Consider the following 12,687-nt stretch of genomic DNA (forward strand, 5'->3'; position numbering starts at 1 on the left):
GCCAAACCCATTTTAATGCTAATATGTTTTCCCCAGTAGAGTTGTGTATCTTCAGCCTTTTATATTCTGCTATCTTGCCTATATAATTAGAATGAGGTTTTTATTAATCCTTGAATATGTCACCTCATCACAATTTCAGAGCAACTGTAACAAAATTGAATTACTTCCACTACCTGTTTATTCTTGAAGGGGAGGGGACTTATGGCACTCAGCCTTTTTGAGTGTTGGCTGTCAGTTTTTTTCGGCAGACATGTGATTTGAGATTCTTTATATAGGTGGAAGGCCACCACTAACTTTCCAAGGAAGCAGTGCCAGGAACAACATGATACCACCTGCTTAATACTATAGAGAGCACCTGGTATCATGGATCTGTTAATTGTGCTTTAAAAAATCTGATTTTTTATTTTTATTTTTGTGAACCACTTTGAGAATCATAACGGTTGGAAAGTCTTCTGAAAATATGGTAAAATTGGGTTTTTTTTAGAATTGTGTTTTGATCCAATAAAAGGATTAGTTTTGATCCAATATAAGATGAGCCCTCCTGAATTAGAACAAAGATCCGTGTACAGTAGTCCACTATCCTGTTCTCATAGTGCAGCGTTTCTCAACCACTGTTCCGTGGCACACTAGTGTGCCGCGAGATGCTGGCTGGTGTGCCGCGACGTGCGGCGACGAGAAGGGCGATTTGCATTGTCACGTGCCTGGCGGCCGCCAATGCTCAACACTAACCCACCGGAAAGGAAGCCGGCCGGGTCACGACGCGGGGCGAGCGCAGCTCTCAACAGCCACCACCACGGGAGGGTGGTTTTAGACAAACTTAAAGAAGCTGGCTGGATGAGCTCAACCTGAAACTTGCTGAGCAAAGGATTGTGCTGGCAGAGAAATCAGCGGCTTGTGAAGCCTTATTACAGGAGATTGCAACCAACACAGCAATTGGCAAGTGTTTCTTACAGTCATAATTATATAGTCAATATAGGGCGGCACAGAGTTAAATTTTTAAACTTTTTTAATGGTGGTGTGCCTCGTGATTTTTTTCATGGAACAAGTGTGCCTTGGCCCAAAAAAGGTTGAGAAACACTGTCATAGTGGCCCAGATGCCTGTGGGAAACCACAAGCAGGACACAAGCACAAGAGTTTTCTCCCCTCCTGTGATTTCCAGCAGCTGGTATCCTTCTCCCTCTTTTTCTCCCTGCATATCCTTGAATTCCTGGATCGCTTTTACAAAACTGGTGTTAGATTGGCTACATTCCAGTCCATAGGTATGGATATTGATCTAAGGGACAAGTTGCATATTTTTCCAGAAGTTCAGCAAGGTGGCACTGTGGTTAAACCACTGAGCCTAGGGCTTGCTGATCAGAAGGTCGGCGGTTCGAATCCCTGTGACGGGGTGAGCTCCCGTTGTTTGGTCCCAGCTCCTGCCAACCTAGCAGTTCGAAAGCACGTCAAAATGCAAGTAGATAAATAGGAACCGCTACAGCGGGAAGGTAAACGGCGTTTCCATGTGCTGCTCTGGTTTGCCAGAAACGGCTTTGTCATGCTGGCCACATGACCTGGAAGCTATACGCCGGCTCCCTCGGCCAATAATGCGAGATGAGCGCGCAACCCCAGAGTCGGTCACGACTGGACCTAATGGTCAGGGGTCCCTTTAGACATGCTTAGGATTGCACTGTTTAAAGTATTTTAGCTACCTTTTTACAGCTACATTGTTGCAAAACGACATAGAGACAAGGCATACAGTAGTGGAAAAAACAATCGCATCAGAACAATTGTGTGCAAATTCATATGAGAAGCTCCTCTGGACTAGCTATTCATGCTATCGGTTAAAAGCAGCCTTGACTTCTATTACAGTGCCTATGGTGGATGGGGAGCATCAGAATATGTCAGCATGACCCAGAACGTTTGTGTACGTGCCTGGTCATGAACTTACTCAGGTGACATTGGGCAAGGTTGTCAACTTTCAATAAAGGACTGTATGATAGTGAATGGAAAACAGTTGATTCTCTTATCAGGTCAGAGTGTTTTCTGTCCTGCAGTTCTCTTACATAAGCTAAAACTAGTGGGGAGAGTATCGTTTCATTCTTGTCCTGCTTGCGGTTTTCGGATGGGCATTTTGTTGGTCACTGAGAACAGGAAGCTGGAGTAAATGGGCAGCCTGAACCAGCAAGACTCTTACTATGTTTGTTAAAGTATGTATTCCTTGTTGCATAATCACCTGCACCGGGTTTCGGAGTGGGGGCTCCAGAAATCAAAGTTCAGTGCTGAAGTTTATTTTATATTTAAAAAGTCACAGAGCTTTCAGCTTTTATATGTGATGGGTTGTGTCAACTAGGTTTTCCTCAGAGTAGATGCATTGAAATCAGTGGCCACTACCATTCATATCAGTGAATCTACACTGAGTAGTACTAGCATCCAATACAACCCAATATATACAATTTCCATACAGGGTAAGGAATCAGAGGTAAACGTACTTGGGTATCACATCACATCATGACTGGCTGGAAAAGGTTTGTGCATCTATAGGAGGGAAATTACAACATGTGTTCACTTATATGTTAAGAGGCGCTTTAGTAAGAGGTTTTCTACACTCAGAGGTGGGCTGAGTGATCTTTTGTGGTCTCTTGCATTCTTTGATTCTGCAATCTACTTTTATATCCCCACCTGAATGTTTATTAAAAGGCTGGCGGATATAACAAAAAAATGCATGTTATTATCAGTGTATATTGATATTATCAGTACAGTCAGTTAACAAGTCTCAAAAGCTAAGACAGACCAGGTGGGCAGTAAAACTGATACGGCAGTCTTCATTTACTTTATTGCAGGGAACTGTAGTCTCAAAGTTCTGGAGGGCACCAAGTTGTTAAAGGCTAATTTAGGTCCGGTAAGATAGAAACACAAATGTTCTGACAGCTACCTCCAATTGGGGGATGATATTGGGCTTCAAAGCCCCACTTGCTGGGTGACCTTGGACCTGTTACTATCTCTCAGCCTAATTTACCACAAATAGTTGTTGTGAGGCTAATCCAAGCAGGGGGAAGAAGCCAAATAAAGGACTTGCAAAATAGCTTTTATAGCCCTCTGTAAAATCTGGTCTTTGTGATCTGGGGGTGGGGGTGGGGGTCTTTTTTCTGCCCTGCCAGTAGTATGAGAGAGAGAGAGAGTCTCATTCCTTTGCGTTCTTTGGCGTTTGGCCTGCTGGGTTGATCAATTTTACTGAACTGACCCTGTGTTTAATTGGGTACTTTTATCTGCTGAGCTTTTTTCCTGCACTGCATATTTTGATCTTCTTATATTGCTGTGGCAGGGAGGCTGCTGTTGTAGAACGGAAATAAATATCTCTAATACATGAATGAAGTCTTAAGAGGATGGGGGAGGGGAATTGATGTGTAAAGAGATGCCAAGGTCATCAGTAATTGTTGCTCGTTTATGAATCCACCTGAAATTTAAAATCAATGTCAGAGGGATGGATGAACTGGAGGGAGGGACATTTTAGTGGTGGTGTCCCATTGGAGGAACGTCCTTTCCCCACTAGAGGAAGTTTTTAGAATCGTCATTGTTTGTGTTTTAAATCCCTTTTATGTGTGTAGATCATTACATTTGAGCCGCTTGCTTGTAACAGCAGAAAATACGGGAGGTCAGATGTGCACATTTATGTGTGTAGATCATTACATTTGAGCTGCTTGCTTGTAACAGCAGAAAATACAGGAGGTCAGATGTGCACATCCTAGAGATGTTCAAAATAAAATGTGAGAGATTCTGTTTCCTTTCAAATGCATTGTTCATTTTTCCTCCTCGCCTTTTGAGAAGAACCTGTTGAAATTAGCCAATGCCATTTGGAGAGGTGTGGGTTTTCTTGTGCTTTTTTGTTGTTGTGGAAACCTTGCTTGCTTCTCTGCCATTTGGTTAAAGCTCTTGTGCCAGATTTCACAGCAAAGCAAGCTGGAGTTTCGATGCAATCTGCAAGTCATGCTAATGCACTGGACAAGTGCAGTCCTCCTTCCAGCAGAGGGGTGTGGTGCAACCGGCTCTTTCTGTCTTTCTTTCTCTCTCTCCTCTCTTCTGTTCCTTCCCTTGTGACGCTGCGCTTGCACAAGCCACCAAGGGTTAAAGAGTCCTTCCTGTTTGGCCAGGCAGGCAGTTAGGAAATCTGTTCTTAGTGCAGAGTACAGCTGTTTGTGATCCGCACAGCAAAGCTCCACGCCCTCTGGCCCTGAGCCTGCTTCTCTCTCCGTCTCTCTCTCTCTCCCCCCCCCCTTCTTTTTTTTATATTAACAACCTTCCTCTTGATTGGTGTCCTGCTTGTCTCTTCTTATTCCTCCAGCCAATTGAGCCAGGCGAGGAGCTCCTGGTGTGGTACAATGGGGAAGACAACCCAGAGATAGCAGCTGCTATCGAAGAGGAGAGAGCCAGCAATCGCAGCAAGAGGAACTCTCCGAAAACCAAGAAAGGTAAGAAGTTTCGCCTCCCTCTCTCTCCCATCTCTCCCGTTCTCTCCATGAAGGAAAAATCCAAGGTGGGGTGTGTGGCATGGAGTGGCATGAAAAAAGGCAAACTTTTTTTCTTCTCTTCCTTCCTTACCCCCCCTCCCCCAGTTCCTGCTTGTAGGATTAAGAAACACTCCTAATACTTTCTCACTGAAGGGAGTGTCATACCAGCAAGTATATCTGTTTGACCTCCCCCCCCCCCCCCAGCTCTGGTGCTTGCCTCCTCAATTTAAACAGCTTCCAGACTTCCAGTTAAAGTTGTACACACACATATATATTTTCCTCTGCCCTCTACCCCCCTTTCATTCGATCAAAGAGTAGACGGTCACATAAATTTCCTTTTCCTGGGGGGGGGGGATTTGACAGTTCTTTCTCCGCTGTGTCAGTCCTTTTCAAACCAGAACTTGGTTAAAACTTGAAGGAGAAAAATAACCTGCCGGCAAGTTGAGTTTTTAAGGTTTTCATGTTTTTGCTTTATCAGACGTGTTGGGAGAATGATATGGTTCTGTTTTTTTTAACACCGTGGAAGTATTTTTAGTTGCCTTTGTTGATTATTGTACTTTGTACCAGCAGATGGATTCCGCAAATGATTTTAAAATATTTTAAAAGCACTGCATTTTTATTTTATTTTTTTGAAGTCTGCAAACATTTTATATTTCCTCCCGATAGTGTTAACTGTCATGAGTTTAGGTAGCAAATGACATTTTGGTGCATGGAGAATTCCAAGTATTGAATTCAGACAGGTTGCATTTAGGGTTTTATTTCAGAGTGGTGTTGAAATTTGGGTGATGACTCATCAAGACACAGCATTTGCATTTATTCCTTCATTATGACTTTACTGTTTGTAGCACTCCACTAAAAAAAACTAGGCCTGTAGTTTGTATTTTTAAATTTTAAATTATCTTATTCTTATTTAAATTTCTCTATATTCAGAGAGGGAAACAAAAACAAGTTCTCCATGTGTACATATTAAGGACATGTTTCAATTTTTAATGAATGAAACAAGTTATTATGATAGAAACAATAACAAGAAAGGTGAGAAGGAAGAAACTCATTTGTTTTTGGGATTGTAAGCAAATAATATATTTCAGCCTCATTGTGAATGAAAAATACGTTGTTGTTTTTTTTAAAAAAATTAAATGTGGTTTTAGATATTGGCTAAAATATAGGTTTTCCTATTGTACTGCCAAACTTCAGTGATAAGAAGTAGGTGCCTTTGAGTTATAACTTCTGTACATTTCTGACAATGATGGAAGAAACAGAATGTTTCTTAATATACTGTTCAGAGTAATGGGGCTTGTATTAAGTTTGGTTAGAGTAGAGCTATTGAAATTAATGAACCTAAGATAATCATGTCCATTAGCTTAAGGGGGTATGATTCTGAGCAGGACTAACATAATGTTTATTTTTTTTTACTCCAGAAAATGTGCTTCTAGGCTTTATTATTATTATTATTATTATTATTTGTGTATCCAGTCCTAACAAGAAAGCTGCTGCTGCTGCTTTTTATATTAGTAGTAATTAGTATTACAGTGGTACCTCTGGATGCGAACAGGAGCCGTTCCGGAGCCCCGTACGCAACCAGAGCAGTACGCAACCTGAAGCGCCGAATCTGCGCATGCTCACCATGCGATTCGGCACATGCGCGTGACATCATTCGGCGCATCTGCGAATCGCCGAACCCGGAAGTAACCCGTTTCAGCACTTCCGGGTTCGACACGTTCATAACCCGTGATGTGCGCAACCCGCAGTGAACATAACCAGAGGTATGACTGTAGTAGTATTAGTAGTGGAGCCACATTCCAGGAGCGATAATGTTACAGAGTGACTCGGTGCCTTTATTTACTTCACACTAGTTTGGGGGGAAGGACAGGGTGAAGCCAGCCCACTTGGCCATTGAATCATAGAAGGATCAAGGACAGAGACAGTCAATATGGTGCCCTCCAGATGTTCTGGACTCCAGCTCCAGTCGTCCCTTGTCATTAGCCATGTTGTCCAGGTCTGAGTTGGAGTCTACAATATCCTCAGTCTAAGACCAAAAACTGAGGCTGTCATCTAACGTTTACTAACTTTGAAACAATCCCATTGGTCAGGTGAGCAAATCCCATGCTGGGAATGGCACCAGCCTTATTAGTTGTGAAGTTGCTTGGGCTAATCCAAAGGAAACAACATAAGAAAAGCCCTGCTTGGATCAGGCAAGAGGTCCCTCTCGTCCAGGCATCCTGTTTTCCCAGTGGCCAATCAGGTGCCTGAATGGGAAACCCACAAGCAGGACTTGAGTGCAACAGCCCTCTCTACACTTGATAGCCTATTGAGAGGCATAGCACCTCCAGCAGGGAAGGTAGAATATAGTCATCAGGGCTAGTAGCCATTGATAGCCTCATCCTCTGAAGCTTACTCCATAAGACTGTTCCAGGAGATGGGAAGTGCCAAATGGTCAGGTTTTCTCAGCTGATAAAGGAAGGCCTTGCTGTTTGCACTTTGCCCTCTACCCATGCAACCCAGTGGAAGGGATCATTTTTGGGGAAAGGAGGTGCCAAATGGCAGTTGGTCCCAGCTGAGTTGAATGTCAAAATCTTGAGGACTGCAATGCTTGGGATCAAAAGTTCAAAACAGTCCCCACTGAGTCCACTGCAGTGCCACAGCATATGCTTCCAGTACTAGTCCTACTCAGAGTAGACCCATTGAAATAACTAGATGTACTTACAGCCTCCAACTATGGAGGCAGAGCATAGCCATCATGACTAGCAGGCATCAATAGCCTTCCTGTCCATGAAGTAGTCTAATCTTTTGAAGCCATCTAAGTTGATAGCCATCACAAGTTCCATAGTTTGCTATGCATGAAGAATTGCTTCTTTTCTGCCCCAGATCAGCTTCCGCATCAATGGATGTCCATGGGTTATGAGAGCAGGAGCAAAACGTTTTGCTATCCACTTTGTTATGCTATGCATAATTTTATAATCATCTGTTATGTCACCTCTTACTCTCATTTTCTCTAAATTAAAAAGTCTCGAACACTGCAAACTTTCTTAGAAGTGTGTGTTGGGGGCTCCATCTGGGGAATCATTATTCATTATGGGGGGGGTCCCTTTTGCCACCCCAACCCTTGCAGACAAATCAACCACTATTGGGCTTATAGGACAATACATACTGGGGAAGAGTCAGGTGACTTCCCTCTCTACTTTTATTTTGTCTTTACAAAACTGTGCTGTGTTTTGTCTTTTGTGTTGTTGTTGTGTGTTTTTGTTTTTTAAGAATGCTTTTGAAAACTAGGAATGGCTGTATGTGCAGAATCAGTTTGGTTGCTGTTTTGAAGCCAACTGGAATTCAACTGGAGTTGGGAGCAAAGGAATGACCATATCTGAGTGAATCCACTTAACCTTGGAAAATACATCTGCAGTTTGTTCCCCCGTTGTTTCCCACAGTAACTAAATTAGAAGCAACTCCCTCAGAAGCTGCTCTGTGTCCTATGTATAATTTCTGCTGCTGATGCAGCTATCAGGAAGATGGGAAACTGCCTTGTGCAGAGTCAGACCATTGGTCTATCTGGTTCAGCATTATCCACACCGACTTGCAGCGGCTCTTTGGGATTTCACACAGCAGCTCTTTTGAGATTTCTTTCCCAGCCCTATCTAGAGATGCCAGGGATTTGACCTGGGACCTTCTGAGTGGAAAGTAGATGCTCTACCACACAGCTATGGTTCTTCTCCTAAAAGCAAAGCAAGATTGGGATTGTCTGCGCTGACTGGCAGCAGCTCTCCAGGGTATCAGGCAGGGCATGTAACCTGGGAACTTCAGCATGCAAAGCAAGAGGAATGGTCCTTTCCCAAATTTGCAAGCTGTTTCTCTTTTTAAATTCAAGGTCGACACTTAAGCATACCTGGGCCCTTTTGGGAGGAAGAGCAGGATATGCAATAAAATTAAAGCCCCATGAGAAGAGCCCTGCTGGATCAGGCATCCTGTTCTCACACTTTCTAACCAGTTGGCTATGGGGAAGCCTGTAAGTAGGTCCTAAATGCAGCCTTTAAATCCATTTGTGATTCCCAGCAACTGGTATTTAGAGGCATAGCACCTCCAACAGAGGAGGGAGAAAATAGCCATAGCCTAACGAGACAGATAAAGTTGACATGTATTTTAATCTACCATGTATTTTATAATGTATATTTGTAACTTGATGTTATTCATTTATTGTTTTTTAAAACTTGTTTTTGTTAAATAAATAAAATATTGCCTAGTAGTCATTCTGCTTCTATAGAGGCAGTGATGACCACCAACTGGGATGGATTTAAAAGAGGATTGGATGAATTTATGGAGGAGATACCAGTGGCTACTAGCCATGATGGCTGTGCTCTGCCTTCCCAGTTGGAGGAAGTATCGCTTCTGAATACCAGTTATTGAAACGCCAGGAGTGGGAGGGTTGCCCTTGTGCTTGCAGGCTTCCCATAGGCCTCTGGTTGGCCACTGTGAGAATAGGATGCCAGCTTGGATGGGCCATTGGCCTGATCCAGCAGGCCTGTCTTATATTCTTAGTATTGAGAGGCATACTGCCTCACACTGAAGGTAATACAGAGCACAGGGGTACCTTCTGATGAAAATTTCCATGCACTTGAATGTATACATAGCAATAAACTTCTGCCCATTACCACAGATGATGATGATGATGATGATGATGATGATGATACATGTGCATAAAAATCCCAAGTAGTAGCCCCATGTGTGAAGCATGGTGCAAGTGTTATCTCAGACAATCAATACACACACAGCAGCAGATGCTTGTTTTTACTTACAGTGAGCACCTCTGTTTATTATATAATAGTGATGATTCCCTAGCCACAGAATATTAAAAACACAATAAAACATCAAAAGTTAAAAACTTCCCTAACAGGGCTGCCTTCAGATGTCTTCTAAAAGTCAGATAGTTGTTTATTTCCTTGACATCTGATGGGAGTGCATTCCACAGGGCGGGCGCCACTACTGAGAAGGCCCTCTGCAATTGTGTGCAATGACCTTGTGTGTTAATGTTAGACACCTTTGTCCATACACACTTTCCCAAGTTTACATAGAGCAGGCGTGCCTAGCTGGAGGTTAAAAAGAAAAGTTTTCAGAAATGAAGTAGGTTTTTACCATTTCACCACTTCACACAACACACAGTGGATATGCAGGATTGGTTTGCGATGGCAGCCTCTAGTTAAGCTAGCTTTACAATGGGATTAGACCAGTTCAGGGATGTGAAGAGGGCTATCAAGAAGCTTTTGGTTCATGATGGCTGTTGTAGATCCTCCACATTCCTGGGCAGTGTACCATTGAATCACAAGTGGGAGGGCTTTTGCCTTCGGGCTCGGCTGTTGGGAATCCAGGAAGCATCTGGTTGGCTGATGCGGCAAACAGGATGGTGGACTAGATGGGCCTTTGGTTTTTCTGTAGCCCAGACACAGTAAGACAAGAAGGCAGCACACTGCCTCTGAGCACCAGTTCCCACGCAGCACAGATGGGGAGAGGCTGTTGTATGAGCTCCTGCTTGTGGGTTTCCCATGGACATCTATCTGGTTGGCCACTATGAGAACAGGAAGCTGGGGCAGATAGGCCTTTGGCATGATCCAACAGCATTCTTTTTATGCTCTTAGTCTTATGTTTGTCTTACCTCTCTTCTGGCCTGTTGTGGTGTGGGGAGATCAATATTGGGACCATAACTTGAATGATAAAGAACATGCAATTTCTTTTGAGGCATTTCCACCAGAATCCTAACATAAAACTCCTAGTTTCTGCTTAGATTCTCCCAGAACAGCTTGCCATGGTTCTGCACGGGGTATTTTCATGGGTCAAAACAGACTCTTAACAAAGGGATCTACAAGTCTGGGGGTAGTTTGATAACAAGCTATCCAAGCATACCGATCTTCCCAGCTGGAACAACTGCTCCATTGTATTCTGGGGTTTGTGAGGAGGGGGGCATGACTTCGAGGAGAGCCTGGAAAATGACAATTATTCTGCTTTTTTGCTAATGGGCATACTAACAGGTGCTGAGGTAAATGTGTCAGGCTCTGAATATACTGTAGCTGGGCTCGAAAGATGTTGAAGGGCTTATGTAATCCTCCTGGAATAGTTCCATAAACTTCCCTCTGGGGCCTTGAAAACTTCTATGGCTATTCATACCAGCTTCTTCAGTTCAGTTTACAAAGTGTGACCAGGATCTGAAAAGCTGGTTAGTTTCCTGTGCCAAAGTGGGTTGTGGACTTGTTTCAAGTCTGTATTTTTTAAAAAATGTGTTTTTTTTCTCTCCCCAACTTAAAGGAGATTTAAAAGTAGCTTGTGATGCGGGGAAGGGTCTGGAGTCCCAGCAGTGCATGCAATCTGTCTAAAATTGCTCTCTAGCTAGGAACAAATGAGACAGTCTTGTTCCAAGGCAGGGTATGGGTCAGTCTAGCGCAATATTTTATACTCAGTAGATTCTACTGTGACTCTCCAGGGTTTCAGACAACTGCTATTTCCTAGTCATAGCTGGAGATGTTGGCAGGATTGAATCTTGAGTCCTCTTACATGCAGAACAGCTGCTCTGCCATGGATCGGCAGCCTATATTGAATTCAGTATCTTCCAGAACTGAATTTGTTCCTGAAAGTTAACTGGTTTTGGAGGATTCTGTAACCTAATATGATCTACTAGTGTCATACTTTTAGTTGAATGCATAATAAATTTTTAGCACTATGAAATGAGTTTACTTTTATTTTTATTTATAAAAGTATGCATGTACTTCCAAGTCATGTAAAATATTGAGGTGGTGTGCAAGATATTCAGTAAAATGCAAGATCATTAAAGTGTGGCTAGTCAAGAAAGTTTATTATTAAGATTTGAGTCAATGTGTGTGCTAAAGGAACTGCCAAGACCGCTGCCAATTTCCAAGTTTTCACGGGGGGAAAAGGGAGAACTGCTATATTGCTATATTAGATGTATACCCTGCCCTTGTGTTGCAGTAAACCACAAATTGAAAACAATTGCGCAAAATGAATAAAATATTGTATTAATTATTGTAATATTGAGAATATTGAGAAACCTTAAAAAGAGAAAGGAACCACATGAACTTTACAAACACCACTAGACTTGCATGACTTAAAACCAGCTTCTCCGCTTCTGCCACCTTGGTTCCTTTACGTAGGAACATGTGTGTTTGTGTATTTCGAAACATTCTCTATTTCAATAGATGCGGATGAAGAAGGACTCTAAGGCACGTGAGAATCAAAAAGAGCCCGAGGTTGTGCTTGCTGTTCAGGTGCCCTCGGCAGCATATTGTGGGACCAGTGTGCCCAATAGGGCCCTAGACTGCACCAGATGCCTGAGGATATTCTGTATTCTGCAGCCCCAATGGTGTTGATCATTGAATAATCCAGGCAAACACACTAGGAATGCTCTCATTACCACCTTTGCATTTTGGCTGTACAAGATTTGCCGAAGCGTGAATTGACTGTAGCAGTATGGTTGAATGTTTCAGAAGAGGTTTCCCCACATAATCCATTTTTACCTTTTCAACCTGTGAGTCCTCGTTTTTTTCTTCCTATTCTCCCCCACCCCACCCCACCCGAATCATTCATCTCGCTGTAATACTTTCCCACCAAATACCCCAATCTGATTGGCCATCAAAATGTGTGGCAATAATTCAACTCCGAGAATAGGAGTTATAGTGTACGGTAGCAACTTGATTTTTTCCCATTTTGGGAAAACTAGCAATAACATCTCTTTTATTTTAATGTCCGTTAAAAAACAAAACAAAAAGGATTAGTTTCAGTCATCCCTTTTTTTAAAATCTTCTGATGCTTCCATCATTTGTCGGCATCTTTTTTCCATTTGCAGTGTCCAAAATTAATATGGTGGTCCAGGTGGCCTTGCATTAGTTATGTCCCTGAGTCAGGGATGGACTATATAGCTTACGCTATGGGTGTCATAGCGCTCCCAACCCAAATGCAGTGGTTTCTTGTAGATGCCCCTGTGCCTTGTCTTCCCACTGCTGTAATACTTCTTTGTTTACTTTGCTAAATTTGCATACACCTTTTCACTTCTTTAAACAAATGGAGTGGGGTTCAAAGCAGCTTGCAGCCAAATAAGAACAAAGCAAAACTATCATTTAAAAGCAACCCAGCGCTCCCCCTGCCCTCCTCCTTGCAGTGAAACATAAGAACCTGAAGCATGCCTAAACAAAACTGTCCTATCCTGCTTCTA

At 42.8% G+C, this 12,687-nt stretch overlaps 1 protein-coding gene across 4 annotated transcripts in view; it reads left to right on the forward strand.

Moving 5' to 3' along the window:
* PRDM2 (PR/SET domain 2) overlaps positions 1-12,687 on the forward strand; it is a 50,027-nt gene that overhangs the window by 21,611 nt on the left and 15,729 nt on the right. For all 4 annotated transcript variants that reach the window (XM_035117914.3, XM_088671733.1, XM_035117916.3 and 1 more), the window contains one exon: positions 4,319-4,445. In XM_035117914.3, the coding sequence (XP_034973805.2) occupies positions 4,319-4,445 (127 nt within the window). The remainder of the gene's footprint in view (positions 1-4,318; positions 4,446-12,687) is intronic.

The sequence above is a fragment of the Zootoca vivipara genome, chromosome 6 (assembly GCF_965207765.1).
Source record: "Zootoca vivipara chromosome 6, rZooViv2.hap1.1, whole genome shotgun sequence".
Classification (NCBI taxonomy): Eukaryota; Metazoa; Chordata; class Lepidosauria; order Squamata; family Lacertidae; genus Zootoca; species Zootoca vivipara.